This window comes from Ptychodera flava, chromosome 6, assembly GCF_041260155.1.
Source record: "Ptychodera flava strain L36383 chromosome 6, AS_Pfla_20210202, whole genome shotgun sequence".
NCBI classification, from domain to species: Eukaryota; Metazoa; Hemichordata; class Enteropneusta; family Ptychoderidae; genus Ptychodera; species Ptychodera flava.
Window position 1 is genome coordinate 43,568,835 of NC_091933.1, and position 16,636 is coordinate 43,585,470.

General features: G+C 36.0%; 1 protein-coding gene across 2 annotated transcripts in view; it reads right to left on the bottom strand.

The window, feature by feature from the left end:
• LOC139135896 (cAMP-dependent protein kinase type II regulatory subunit-like) overlaps positions 1–16,636 on the bottom strand; it is a 71,974-nt gene that overhangs the window by 19,017 nt on the left and 36,321 nt on the right. For both annotated transcript variants that reach the window (XM_070703672.1, XM_070703671.1), the window contains 3 exons: positions 10,002–10,085; positions 9,250–9,291; positions 963–1,027 (listed from right to left, as the gene is read on the bottom strand). In XM_070703672.1, coding sequence (XP_070559773.1) covers positions 963–1,027; positions 9,250–9,291; positions 10,002–10,085 — 191 coding nt within the window. The remainder of the gene's footprint in view (positions 1–962; positions 1,028–9,249; positions 9,292–10,001; positions 10,086–16,636) is intronic.

Below are 16,636 nucleotides of genomic sequence, written 5' to 3' on the forward strand. Positions count from 1 at the left end.
TCAAGGACTTTCCGAGAGCCTTAGGACTCTGTATTTGTCACTTTGGTTGAGTTTGTGTGCGTTGTCTGTGTGTTAACATCTATGTGTGTGCTTCAGTGAACAATGGCTGTGTCAACGGTGAAATGGTCAAAACTGGGACAGCTTATCATGGTTATTGCATTTTAGAGGTAGGGATGCAACATAGAGGTTTTGATCACTGACATTTTTGCTGGATGGGAGTACACGTATGTGCCGTAGGTTGCAAGTTCCCATGCGATAGGAAAATTACTGGATAATACTGCCCTTTTGTAACATTTTTGAACCTTGACAATTTAGTATCAACCAAGGATGTGTGACCTTGTAATACTAACTTTGTAATCATGTGCCGATAGTAACAAAATCATAGTATTTTCAGTTAGCTTACAACATAGTGCAGAGCCGCGTGCTTTCTAGAATAGTGTCACATAGCAGGTTGACAAACTTTTGGACATAAGCATAAGTTCAACATTATCAATTTTTAAACCAGTCAGGTCCCGAGGACATTTCAGGAATTAGTGTATTTTTTTCTCATTTTGCCTGCATCATTACATGATAAATTGTTGACTTTGATATTCAAATAAGATGTTCCTTAAATCCGTATCCTGTAAGGCAGTATCAATTCCCTATCTGCCAAGTCAGTAAAAACCAATTTTTAGCCAAAATATACGTATTTCCACGTACTTTGTATGTTTAGACAAAAAATCATGTTTATATAGTGACTGTTTTCAGGGGCCTTAAAATATTTTTTAAAATGTAATATAAGGGATCTGTTATGCCTCACTGGTTTAACCAATTTGAACTAATAATGACACATGAACTTGGTAAAATAAGGGTAAATAAAAGCAACTCCAATAAATTTTGTGGGTACAACTTCATAACCACACAGCATGTGCAATGGGATTCACATCGGAATACAAGCAAAGAGAGCATATCCTATTACTTACTGATCAACTACATAGAAGTTATCTCCATCATCTCCCTGTTCTATGATGTGTTCCCCTGGTTCTGTCTGCAAGATACAATGTGATGTCAGCGAGAGTGAGTGCTGATATTATGACACTGTTGTATACTGTAGGAAGCTGCAAGTACATGTAAAGCAATCACAGAAGCTAGACAGTACAATGCTTCTATTGGGATCTGTATTTAGGATTTCCATCAGCAGAACAGATTGTGAAAGCGTAGACAGTAGCGAAAGTATGAAAGTGGAATGTTTTGTATAGTGTTTTGTTTTTTACATATCATGGCTGACAAAGTGCATTGTATTTGATAGCATGTGCTTTGTATTTCAATGAAGTCTGCTTGAAATTTATTGTAAGTGCATACATAACAAGGTTTGTAATTTTATTTCCTGCAGAGATCTCGTTCACTGAAATTGATTGACAAATGTCACTCTCTATACCAACATGTGGTAAATTTTCATTGCACAAAAATTCAGATCATATGCATGAAACCTAATGTACTACTCCAGAATAGTACATGAAATTTTTTGACAAACATGTATACTTCTGAATAACAATAAGTCTACCGGGTACTCCAGAATAAAATGTTGTACTGTGCCTTTCACTAAGTTCTACAGAATTGCCTGCTACTGCATTCTATGAAATCTGTCCACTGAAGACACTGCTATAACAGTGTCTACAAATACACATTTCCGCGCATGGTTTTGTTCGTACTATGGTCCATTTGAACTCCAGGTACTAGGTTTACCCCATTGTGTGGTTATCCACGGAAATCCTTCACCCTTTTCCTGCCAGACAGTATCACTTTCCATTCTGCAACATCAGTAAATCGTGACATTGAGCCAAAATCATGTATAATTTCAACCATTTGGCTTGGTGCGTTGCAGCATCTTTACTGTGTAACCAGATATGAACTGAAAATGCTCACGTGTTTCATACAGTTATGTGTAAATATGAACCTTTGCCACATGTTTGCAACTTCATTGAAAGTATTATGATCAACATAATGAACAATAATCACCGCCGATTAATTCTCAAAGGTCATGAAGTATACAAATATGTAATTAGCTGAAAAAAAATATTAAAGTTCTTTGACTGCTGTCATTGTATCACCATTTTATATAGCAAGTGTAATTACCGTTGGCCAAGTCCTTCAAGCCATATATGCCGAGCTGTGAAAGCTCATTAGATATGCAAATTGTAAATTAGCTGACATGAAAATGTGAAATGACTTTCGATATGTTTTAACCAGGTATAATCATCAATGTTGTCATGTTTTGCCAACTTTGATCAAGTAAATCCCAGTATATATCCCTAATAAGCAAAGTTCATTAAATATGTAAATTAGGAATTGACTTAAGTAAAATGCTTAATGATTGTCAATAATGTTGTATCATGGTATCTGCAATATATGTAGCAAGTTTTGTCAACTTTGGTCAAGTCAATTCAGATATATATCTCTAATTAGGAAAGTTCATTAAACATGCAAATTAGGAATTGGCTGAAGAGAAAATGCTTAATGACTTTCAATAATATTGTATTACAGTGTCTGAAATGTACATAGCAAGTTACATCAATTTGATCAAGTCAATTCAGATGAATATCCCTAAGTATGAAAATTCATTTAATATGCAAATTAGGAATTGGCTGAAGTAAAAACGTTCTTTGACTTTCAATAATGTTATATCACAGTATCTTTGATGTATATAGCAAGTTTCAATGACTAAAATCAAGTTAAATTGTGTTGCTACGTTATCTCTATATACCAAAAATCAGACCTGTAGCTCTATTGGCTGGCTCAGAATTAGATATGCGCATAATTAATGAGGTACAGGATGTGATGTCATAAGGTCTCCCATCATACCAAATATGAAGGGTGTAGCACTTGTGGTTACTTAGTTATGGCCATATATGTATATTTGAGGTCAAAGGTCATTGGGGTCACATGACATTTTGTCAAAAAAATTGTATTGCTAAGTTATCCCTATATACCAAAAATCAGACCTCTAGCTCTATTGGCTGGCTCAAAATTAGATATGTGCATAATTAATGAGGTACAGGATGTGATGTCATAAGGTCTCCCATCATACCAAATATGAAGGGTGTAGCACTTGTGGTTACTTAGTTATGGCCATATATGTATATTTGAGGTCAAAGGTCATCTGGGTCACATGACATTTTGTCAAAAAAATTGTATTGCTAAGTTATCCCTATATACCAAAAATCAGACCTCTAGCTCTATTGGCTGGCTCAGAATTAGATATGCACATAATTAATGAGGTACAGGATGTGATGTCATAAGGTCTCCCATCATACCAAATATGAAGGGTGTAGCACTTGTGGTTACTTAGTTATGGCCACATATGTATATTTGAGGTCATCAAGGTCACATGACATTTTGTCAAAAAAATTGTATTGCTAAGTTATCCCTATATACCAAAAATCAGACCTCTAGCTCTATTGGCTGGCTCAGAATTAGATATGCACATAATTAATGAGGTACAGGATGTGGTGTCATAAGGTCTCCCATCATACCAAATATGAAGGGTGTAGCACTTGGGATTACTTAGTTATGGCCATATATGTATATTTGAGGTCAAAGGTCATCGAGGTCACATGACATTTTGTCAAAAAAATTGTATTGCTAAGTTATACCTATATACCAAAAATCAGACCTCTAGCTCTATTGGCTGGCTCAGAATTAGATATGCGCATAATTAATAAGGTACAGGATGTGATGTCATAAGGTCTCCCATCATACCAAATATGAAGGGTGTAGCACTTGTGGTTACTTAGTTATGGCCATATATGTATATTTGAGGTCAAAGGTCATCGAGATCACATGACATATTGTCAAAAAAAAATGGTATTGCTAAGTTATCCCTATATACCAAAATCAGACCTCTAGCTCTATTGGCTGGCTCAGAATAGATATGCGCATAATTAATGAGGTACAGGATGTGGTGTCATAAGGTCTCCCATCATACCAAATATGAAGGGTGTAGCACTTGGGGTAACTTAGTTATGGCCATATATATATATTTGAGGTCAAAGGTCATCGGGGTCACATGACATTTTGTCAAAACAATTGTATTGCCATGTTTTCCCTATATACCAAAAATCAGACCTCTAGCTCTATTGGCTAGCTCAGAATTAGAAATGCATATAATAAATGAGTTGCAGGAAGATGCGAAGGTCAAAGGTCAAGTGGAATCCCCAAAATTTTGGAGTGCAATTTGGTCCCCTACTGGCCATTGTCCAATAGACGCTGGCTGTCTTGGACTTTAACATACGCCAGAATAAGCCATTGCCATAGCTTAGCTGCATAGGTATAGGGGAGGTCAAAGGTCATAGAAAAATCAGAAAAATAATACTTTAAAATCTTCTTCTCAAAATTGGCAAGACCTGTGACTTTGATATTTGGCATGAAGGAGCAAGGCTATAAGGTCTAACCAGGGTTGGGTTGGTAGCGGGTCGAGTTGTCTAGGGTCGAGTTGGTTAGGGGTCGAGATGTCCAGAAACCATGGTCATCATGCTTCCCATAGACTACCATGTATCACAAAAATTAAAACTGTGATAACTTCATTAATATGCAAGCCACGCCCACCAAAACCTTTTCAGTTCTAGCCATTTGAATTCTGAAGATGTCTACCAAATTTGACTGAAATACGTTCAGCCGTTTTTGAGATAATGGGGATACAGACACACGGACACACACACACACACACAGACACACACACACACAGACAGACATGGCTAAACCATATGCTCACGTGTGTGAACACGTGAGCAAAAAATCATGTTTACAGTATCTGTGATTTCAGGGGTCTTCAACTGTTCAGTTTTTGGTTAAAATGCAACATATGGGACTTGTTGTGCTTCCCTAGTATAACCAACTTGACCTGACGGTGAAATATGAACTCTGTGGGATAAGTGTAAATGAAAGTGGCACAATGATACTTATATATACAGAAAGTGAAATAATCAAGTGAACACATACTCTGTGAGTATACAATCATTACATAGTTGAAAAAAAAACCCAACCCAGAATGGCGTTCCCTATCAAAAGATTGATTTACATGTTCTATGCTAAGCTGTGACAATTAGCCTAATTAGCACTGATCTGATTTGTTTGAGACAGTGCAGCATAACCAATGCTGCAACTTTGTCATACTGCCCAAAATGATGATACACATGCTAACAGAAAATTGCAATACATGTTCCCATATCATTCCTCCACGATCAACACTTAGGAAAATTTATATTCTTCCTTTAATGTATCTAACATGATTAAATGCATTCAGAAAAAATCTGCAAAGGTTGCGTCCGACAAAAAAAATGCAGATTATATTGATGACTTCCCTGCCAATCTAAGGATTCAAATGAAATATCCTACACCGACAATTTTTGTAGTTGAGCCTTTCAAACAATCACATTTAAGATGCAAATCAATTAACATTGTTGCAATCTACCTTAAAGTCTACTGGTGCACTTATTGCAACTGTGTTTGCTCAGAGAGAGTTGTAAATTGGGTAAGCAGGTATAAGGACTGACTTCTCATTCCAATAACTGATGAACCTGTCAAACAAAGTGGTTTGACGTGAAAATCTAAATGTGACATCTAAATAAATGGAAGAGCTCTTATGAAGATGAAAGAGTCAGTTGCAGTCAATTTCTTTGGCAGCAATCACTTACAAGACAAATGCATTAGCTTTCTATAACAAACATTTCCTAACTAACAATTGACTCATTGTTTTCACCAGTCTGTTTTCATATTTCTTTTTTCCAGGTTCATCTGAGAGAACTTTAATGTAATAGGTTACCATGAAATGACTTTCATGTCATTCTCCCACCAAGACGAATCTATCAGTTTACTTCATGTATTATGTTCTGTTGTGGCACCATGACAACAGGTTTGTGAAACATTCAGTGGTCACAGAGTACAAATTCTTCAAAAAATGATTGTTCTCCTTCTTTTTACTTACACTACTGCTGTCTCAGATTGTGTTTACAGAAATCATAGTTCATCTAGGGTCAGACTGTTCTTTCAATTGTTCTTAATGGGTTAAAAATACAGTGTACATCATAGGACAGGTTTCCTTTAAAGCCCCGTGCGGACTTAATCAAAAATCTAGCAACATACTTATAAAAACATCTGCAATTTCAAAGGAAAACAATTAAAGAGAGAAACACCTCAAAAGCTTCTTAACACCGTAGTTAATCCCAGTCCCTGGCCTTTTCACGCCGGGATTTAACTTTAATGACAAGAAACAATTTCCTTTTTCTAAGCTGTGTACCGTCACAAATCAGATCTCTAGCCACCAGAAAACTTACAAGTCGAAGATCTAAAATCTTTTGAGTAACAGATTGAATTTTTTTTAATCAAATAGAACAAAACAATACAATCCATCATATGTAGGTTCTTGGAAATTACAATTGTTAGTTTTGCAATTGTCAGTCTGTCAGTCTGAACAAAAACAGACTGCCAGAGTTTGGAATATGCTTCCCGCACCCATTCAAATCCTTAAATTAATGATTCTATATAGTAGATGACCTTCAAATCCTGAACAGATCCTTGTTTACTGTAGCCTTTTAATCCATGCTCAAACTGGTACCACCACAGTTCAGTTCCAAACAACATTTGACCAATCAGTATCATTGATATCCATGGTTTATTTATATCTGCAAATTGCCGTCTCCATGTGTATCAGTTCAACAGGCCGATCCACACAAGGAAGCTTCGTGACGCCATGTGCCACACCTACTACAGTGTGAGGTCCTTGCTAATTCCATTCAACTATGCCAAAAGCAAATTAATATCAAAATAGGGCTGAGCCTGTGAGCTGGTGCAGAGAAAGATTGGAAAATTCAATTGAAAGTGACAGTTCACTGTTCATAGATGTTATTTCTTCATCACAGGACTGAGGTGTTGTTGGCCTCGCTGGCTAGGCATACGGACTGTGGCAGCTCGCAGAGCCAAGTTGCAAGCATACTTTGTGGTGGGATGGTGACCTTTGACAAATGTCTTGGTCGCTGCTATCGAACAATGTTATATTTTTTTACCCAAACTTATGCTTTTTCATTTATTCTGAAATTTAAAGCTATGTTAGGAATTTTATTATTTTGTCACTTGCAATTCTTGATCACAGTGAAAACTGGACATTTTGGCCATGATGTTTGATGACATGCCTTCTCAAGCATTGTGGGATTGCTATGGAGCATTGTGGGATTGCTATGGCAGTGACTATGAGTATCAGTGAAATGCTTGTGTCTGCCTTTGGTGGCCCACTGTGCAAGACATAAACACAAAGCTAGAGAAAGAGATGACAGCTTCTTAGAACCTGACGACTACAAGACTGGATTTTGATGGAAGGCACTACGTACAGCAACGCCTACACTAAAAGCAACAGGTAGCTTTTCACAGAACCCTTACACTGAGAAATATTAAATAAGAATACCTGGATTCTTATGCATGAAAGAACCAAAGCTTTCAATGGAGAAATGCATATTAATAGGAAGACCTAGTGGACCTGAGTTCACAGATGATAGTCATGGGGGAAAACAGGTCTATATTTTGTTTTTATTGTCCTGATCTACTTTATGGATGAAGATGAAGATAAGTCTCCTGGCCCAGCTGTAGTGCAGCCATCTATATTAAAGTGTTGACTGCAGTGTTATGTCCAGCCTAATGTCATCCCAGAGCTGTGCTTCAGCAGAGTTCGCAAATACTGCCAGAAAGTTTTTGTCTGAATGTGCATCAACAGCTACACACTGTAGCCAGACTTTGGCAGAGAAACAAGAATTCCTTCCAAAGTCTATGATTGGTCTCATGACAGTCTTGAACCTTGGAAAGGTCAGAGCCATACCTGCTATTGAATCTGGACCAACTGAAGAGGAACCCTGTATAGGTTTTCATGTAATTCAGAAGGACATTGGACATTCTCAAAGGGACCCGAAGATAATGTGTATGAAGGGTGGTGATCTTTGCTGCGGGAGGTATGCATGATGCATAAGTGTATTATAAAATCCTAAACTAAGACTGAACTACACCCCAACACCACCTACCGGTATATAGTTAAAAAGCACCTAGAAAAGGCAGTCAAGAAAGTCCATACAAGTTTCTTTGCACAGCTTGGAAAAAGCTATTAGTAAGTCAAACGTATTATTACTAAAAGAGTTCTGGATCAGATGCTCAGAAAAATGCTAACCAACATATATTTGGAAGAGCTGCTCTGGCTACATTTGGAGAAACCTGAGAAGTGATACCTTGCCATCTTGTACGGAGTATACCACAGAGGATTATGTCCTCAGGAAATACAAGAAATACGTGAACAACCTGGGTGGCAGGTTTGTGGCAGTGCCAGTGATCAAATCAAAGAGAAAATGGCTGCCTTTTCACTCTTGATGTTCAATAAAGTTAAAAGTAACAATGCTTCCGTTAGATTTTCAATACTCGTACAGTATTTTTTTCGTAAAATGTAGCAAAATCGTGTAACCCATTCAAAGGATACAAAATTATTATATGCAACAATTACCGGTAGCTTACAATGATATAAATTTTATCTTCTTTTAATCAAAACCCCACCCAAAACAATATTTGGAGTTGGCTCAGTTCCATCACAGTTCACTTGATGGAAAAAATGGTGAATACAAATTCAAAAATAGATGTCAAAATGTGTTAAAAATGAACATACATGTAGGACAGTTCACATCTCCCTTTTCCCTAGATTTTAGCCTTACAGTTATTTTTATTTTCTTTTACAGTGTTAGTTCTGTTTCAATTTCCACTCAGTTGCCAATCACTTTTGTTTTCGCTTTTCTACCAGTTACAACTTAAAGTTTACAATTTCAAAATTTAATGTATTCATTCCATTTTACCTCAAAATTTTTAAGATTCTATTCTTATGTATTTACGCTATATTTACCACTGTGAAATTTATTTTGTTATCTTTAATTCTGAATTTTTTACCTGTCTCCGATTTTATCATTCAGAATTTCCTGTTTTCCCTTATTGCATTTTGTAAATTTTTGTGGGTCATATTTACTTCTTTATCAAGCTAGTGCGTAGCCTAAAAAAATCAAAATCGCCGACTGCCAGGCCATCCTCTCACAATATTTGGATCGTTCAAAGTGTCTTTTGGATAGTAACAGACATTCAAAGCCAACTGACTCCTCCAAGACCTGTGTTTCATTGGTTAAACCCATCTCCCTGAAGAACAGATGTACAACAACAGATGCTCTAACAACACTGACACTAGACGTGAAAACTTACCTTTTTTTCAAACATTGCATCTAACACCTCTTGCATTTGCTCCTGCAATACAAAAAGATCAAAGCTGTTGAAATATTACACTGGATTGACCTGTAACACAGAAAACAGCTAGCAACATCACTCTGAACACATTTGATAAATTTGCAAGTTCGTGAACATGCCAATGCTTTTTTTATTCGAAGTGTTGTCTCTTTGTAAGATATTGTAATTGACTGTGAATTAGAGAAATAGATATAATACACAAGAGAGAATTAACAAGAAGTAAACAAACTGAGAAGCTACAAATCAAATTGGCAAGATGGCAGCTGTTTGACCAAAAATTTGAAAATCAGCTCTAAAAATTTACACTAAGCAAATTTCCTCATCATTTGGATGTTGAACACATAAGAAAGATTTCTGAGCAAAGGTTTCAAAGAAGAATTACAACATGGACAGAGGACACTGGATGATGGTGGACAACCCATTCATCTTTGTAGCTCCATGTCACTGACACTGCAGCTAGCAGATAGAAATAGCAGCAATGTGGAAGCGATCTAGTGGCAATGAAAAGGCAATCTGCGTTGATATCTTGGGGGATACTTGTACTTTATACATGTACCACACCTTTGACACTTTTCTGAATTGAGTCAAAGCAGTTCTGCACAGCCTACTACCATTGTTTTGCCAAATGAAATTACATGCAATCACTTCCCTGACAAAATGCCAAGAAAAAAGATGCAAAGTGTGACCTCTGGTTTCTAGGTCATTCTTACCTGATCCAGTGCCCTGAATATAAGAATATTTTTCACGGCTGCTTGAAGTCTTCTCCGCTGATCATCTGACTTGGGGAACACAACCTGAAAGAAGACAGTAAAAGAAAATTGAGTGACAAAGTAAAGACCATACTCTAGAGTAAAATGACATCAGTGATACCGGTACTCTGGTCAATTGGAACAGTATTACAATATTACTGTATTATTAAATTTTCAAATCTTATGCAGTGTTTTTGCTGCGGTTTGGGAAGATAGGGGTAAATGGTGTGAGAACCCTGGTAACATTTCTGTTGTGACAGCTAATGTGATTATATTGATATTCTAAGGGGAACCCAAGTAACTTGACCAGAGAACCCGGTAAAATTTAGCCTTAAAATAAAATACCTTTTAAACATCATTATTATGCTGAAAAGTCATATATTGTGAGATTTCCACCAAAAAATAACACATCACATTGAGAGTACAGTACATACTGGTTCCCTTTCATCCAATATCCAAAACATCTGGCACATGACAGATTATTTCCCAAAGCAATACTGGAAAGATCATACATTACAGCCAGTTGGCAACACAAATCATCCGCAGCGTTTATGCAAATCCTGACTATTATTATGCAAGCAACATCAAACATTCACCAACATCCTCCCCACTTCTCTGTCTTCCCGACAGTATATAGTAGGAGTATTTTATTACCATTAAATTTAACAAGTAATGAAATATTGAACTATTGGGGCTTAACAAGTCCTAATGTGCAACAGAGATATTAGTCAACAGAACCTTAAAACAGGCCATCAATTTTGATGCTGTTCCATGAAGCATCTCTACAGTATTACTTTGAAACGATGTGTCATAATGTAAACAGATACATTTGAATTGCTGTATTTATGTACTAATTCCACTTCTCACATCTCCTCATTTATGGCAAAAGCTCTTGATAGGCAGACTTCATTATTTTTCAAAATGCACAGAATTACACCAATACATTAACATGTCTTCAAAAATCTTTTCTTGCATATGAAATGATCATTTCAAGTATCTTACAGCATGAAGAACTGTACATTCAGAAGAACAGAATTTGAAGTGTAATTGCAATGTGTGTGGAGTATACAAGACAGAGGAAAAAGCATGTGTACTATAAAAGGCAGATGAAACTGTCATATGTGTCTGACATGTTCTGTTGGTATGTAATAATTTGTATAGTCCCCAGCCAAGTAGTATATTACTCTACTGGTTTACTGGAATTGTACATGCATGTGACAATGTACGACTGCATATGGAACAGCCTGTCATGAAAATGACGGATGGACGTTATATTCTGTAAAATGTGTTGCATAAATAATTTGAATTCAGGTAAGAGGATCTAAGGTATGCCAGGTGTAAAGAACATGACATGATATTCAGTCCATCCACAAAATATTTCTTTGTGGTGAAACACTATCTTTTCAATTATTTTATTATCATTATGACTAATTTTATCATTATCAGTTACCTGAGGGGGTGGAATATGTTTCATGCATTCAGCTGAATGACATAATCCCATCAATCTGATTATAATCAGATGAAGAGATGGTGATGTCTCAACCTTTGCTTCTTCTTTGCGGCGCTCAAAGGCAGATAGTCCCCCACATCTGACCAAATGATGATAACTCCTGTACATTTCAATCTCAACCAACTTTCGTAATGATCTTTTTTACTGCAAATTCCAAATTTCAAAATGTGCCCTGATAAAGATATGATACAGAGGTTGAACTACTAGTTTCCTACTGAACACAGCTGGCAGTGTTTCATGAATAGGATCTTGTACCTTCTTTGCAGACGACCTGTACTTTGGGAAATGTTTTTCCTCTGCCTGAAGTCATCTATGCTGCCTGAGAAAGTGAAGTTTGCAGACTCCAAATCGCTAAGCACCTTTCCACAAAAATAAGTACTAAAAATTGCCACATCCTCCTTTTTAACAAAGTGCATGTGGTACAACACCCTGTCTAGTTTGTAAAAAGTCATCGTTGATGAATGTGTCCTCACTGGATCAACTGTTTATGGGAACTCTTGATCCCTGCTCAGATTGTAACAGTACCAGTGTTTGGATTACTGAATCACTGAAAACGTGCAATTGATTAAAGGGTAAGTTTGCTTGTGATGTCATAGGCAAGTCTGTCACACAGGATACTAGAAATTCCTTTTTGCAACCTTTAATGCTGTGAAAAGTACAGGTTGTGCAGCCATGGCAAATTTGAAATGCTTGCTCAAAAGTTCAAAATGGTCGATTGTGACAACATGTATACATGAAAATGTCAGAAGACTGATCTTTCTGTTACTGGAAGTGAAAATATGGATAGTTTTTCTGAATACAGTAGATCTGGCAAACAAAATATGCCATCTCTCTGTTGATGACAAAGCATGTTATTGAAGTTCTGTTTGGATTTGATAACATTAACAACAATAGTTTTTGAATGAGACACCAAACATTCAGAAATTTAGAAATATCAACATCCCTCCAAAAAATATTTTTTTTTGCAATATCAATGAATGTGCCCGACTTTGGTACTGTTGATTCAAAATGTATATACCGAGTGTCAACTTGTGTACTTTTTTAAATCTTAATTTGAACTCGTGAAATGTTGGGCTGCTTGTGGATGGACAGCTAAAGTTTCTCAAACCTGGGAATTCCTTTGGAAGTGCAACTCACACCATTTGCAGTGCTTTTGTAGTACCTTTCTTTGCTTTTTTAACCCTTTCACCCCCAGTTCCCTGTATACAGGTCCAACTTTACCATAGAAAACAATGGATTTGGGACAAACCATGGTGGTGAAAGGGTTAAAATGTAATTCTTTTTATTTTCCATGAGTTTAAACATTGCATGTGAAATTCGAGACTCTACAATCACCTATTAAACCATTTGCAACCACAATCATTGGTATATACGTCTTGCAGTGACCTGACAGTCACCTTTTACTTTGCTTCTCTCATCAATCAGCTGGCTTGTAAAATGTTTGTGCAAAGGGTCTACCATTCTCATTTTCTTTCAAGACATACAAACAATGACTGAGGACACAATGGAAAGCAATTGACCCACTCAGGTAACGGTTTATACTAAAGCCTCCACTGAACTACAATCATTGTTTATCAGTCTTTCAATGGAACCAGTCCAGAGCACTATTCTCTGATGACTGACACGCATGAAATGGTTATTTGATTGTCAATCACTAAATCAGGTGTTTCCATGACAACATTCACAGAATATCATGAACTGAAGAGAGCAATATTGTTACTGTGGAACAGTCAGTAATATATCTCTTTTCAATCACAAGTGTAAATACAAAAGAAAGTTGATGTGTATATTTTATACTGCTGCAATGACGCACATTGCTGAGGTCTCTTTCACACTAAGCTTGTCCTTTCCCGCCCAGATGAGTAAACATTGTGTTCATGTCAAGGTTGTTCTCAATATTCAGACTTTAACTTTTACCATACTATATTCGTTTACCACTTGTGGGGGCTTGCTTATTGTGAAGTTTTCAGAGTAAATCATGTATTCACCCTCTTATTTTTTTAAAATTGAAAACTTAATTTTTCCCATAGAATTATCAAATGATGGCAGCCATTTTTAATTTCAAATATCGGTAAGTTTTAGTTATTTTGTGATCTCCTGAGTACCAAATTTTGAACATGACTTTTATTCTTGATTCAAGGGAATAGTTTAAAGTTTCCCTGAGAAAACTTTGAGCAAATGTATAAATCTTTTAACTTCAAGGTGCATACACCTGAACTTTAAAACAACCTTCTAGCACACACTTTTAAGATCAAATTTTTGTACATGTTAAAAGGGTATTTTTGGGCACCAATTCAAACGCTCATTTTTTACTTTGAATTCAGGCTACAATTAAGGAGGACTATGAACGCAAAAACCACACACTATACAAAACACTAAAGCTCACACATACCTCCATGTTTGATTTTACCAGACTGATTTACATCGAAAAAATTACAACAAATATTTTACACACATCCCTGGCCCATATGTCTAAATATTGTCAAAGATTTGTCAATGTTTTTAAATCACTCAATTGTCTGTGTAACAACAGCAACATGGAATTGTATTCTCTGAATGTCGCATCATCCCAGATTTGGCTAAGTAAGGCATGGCCAAAGTGACAGTCATGTTGAACTCATCAGTTCTTTTAAAATATTACAACAATTGCAAATAGTTATCCTAAGCAACTACAAAGCTGATGTGGACTGAATATACAGGTACTCTACAAAATTTGATGCTATTTTGCTGATAATCCATGAACTATATAAATGAAACTGATCTGATGCAATATGATATTCAATTCTAAGAATACGTATAATATTGACTACATTATACAACTCAGTACTTGTGTAATATTGTGCCTTAGGGAAATAATTGAAGTGAAGCAAAGTATAAACTAAAACTAAAACCATAAAGACATATTGAACAGATTTTCTTAAATTTTTTGACTCAACTAATTTCAAACAGGGACATAATTTTGACTAAAAAGAAAGAAAATGGCCCTGAATGGGCATGTCCAAAATACCATCATAATTTCAATAAATCAGGTAAAAGTCATACCTATAGGAACATATAAACCAAAAATATTGGTTTGTAGTACTGAATAATGTAAATACAGTAAATTTTGTCAAACTTCCATTGCACCTCATCACTTCCAAAATTGTACAACTTGTAGTGATCCATCATTAAGTCTATCATTGGTTTCTGCATCTGATACTAGGATGGTAACATCAATTATCCAAATCAAATTATTTGTTGATAAAAAAACAACAGGCAATACATCGCCTGGTGTTGATGACAATACATGTACATGAAATTGACACCTCATTCTCAGTGTGGCCAATGGTGTCAGCAGGGCAAAGCTGTACCATGAAATAGATCATTTGATTCCATGTCCTGCAGATTCAAATACACTTGTTTATACCTCCAGCATTCAGGATGCTGTGCAATAGTATCATGTGTGGGAAGGGTCAGTGTTGTAGTAGTGCATTATTATCATGATTGTGTGTGACCATACTGTACATTTGCATATTTTATTTCAGTTTCTATTGTGTGTTGACTCAGTTCTCTCTAAAAATCTGTGTAATATATACTATTTCCAAATGTATGCCTGTATTTATACATCTTTAGAAGCATATTACAGCTTCATACTATCAATGAAGATTTATATTAATGACAATTTTGATAAATATGAGATTGTTCAAACATGGCCACCTGTAAGTATGGTGTACGCCAACAAATTATAATTTATTAATAATGATCATAATAAAATAAAGTATGGTAACTCTCATAATCAGAATATAATTAATGATAGCTTGACCAGTTATGACAACTGATTCACTAATGGCTGACCGGGGATATTTTCAGGCATTGTTACAATTCTTTAAACCTCTACAATTTGTAATAATGATAATAACGACAATACCCACTACAACAATAATAATAATCCTGCTGTGAAATTGGAAGAGGCATGTGTAAGTAATCACTCATGCTGCATAGAAAACTGTGTGAAAAATGCACAATGAACAACATGTGAACATACACTATACATCATCCTTGATTACTTAAATTTGAATAAAACCTGTTTATATATCAGAAAACAAAACCCGTTCATGTGGTGTGTACACGATATCTATCACTGTTAGTGTTGCAATAGCCCTGTATAAAATTTCAGAAAACACGTTCAGTAATGTCAATAAGACTATGAAGAAGACATCTATTAATTCAAAAAGGTAACATGGTTTTTAAGCATGTTAGTGTAGTCTAATGTCTTTGTTCCTCTTGCAGCCAGTATTTGAAGCAATTTCAATCTATATATTTGCCACTGGCAGGCAATATTTGAAGCAAGTTCAATCTATATATTGGCCACTGGCAGCCAATATTTGAAGCAAATTCAATCTATATATTTGCCACTGGCAGCCAATATTTGAAGCAAGTTCAATCCATATATTTACCACTGGCAGCCAATATTTGAAGCAAGTTCAATCTATATATTTGCCACTGGCAGCCAATATTTGAAGCAAATATTTGCCACTGGCAGCCACTATTTGAAGCAAGTTCAATCTATATATTGGCCACTGGCAGCCAATATTTGAAGCAAGTTCAATCTATATATTGGCCACTGGCAGCCAATATTTGAAGCAAGTTCAATCTATATATTGGCCACTGGCAGCCAATATTTGAAGCAAGTTCAATCTATATATTTGCCATTGGCAGTCAATATTTGAAGCAAGTTCAATCTATATATTTACCACTGGCAGCCAATATTTGAAGCATGTTCAATCTATATATTTGCCACTGGCAGCCAATATTTGAAGCAAATATTTGCCACTGGCAGCCAATATTTGAAGCAAGTTCAATCTATATATTGGCCACTGGCAGCCAATATTTGAAGCAAGTTCAATCTATATATTGGCCACTGCCAGTCAATATTTGAAACAAGTTCAATCTATATATTTGCCACTGGCAGCCAATATTTGAAGCAAGTTCAATCTATATATTGGCCACTGGCAGCCAATATTTGAAGCAAGTTCAATCTATATATTTGCCACTGGCAGCCAATATTTGAAGCAAGTTCAATCTATATATTTGCCACTGGCAGCCA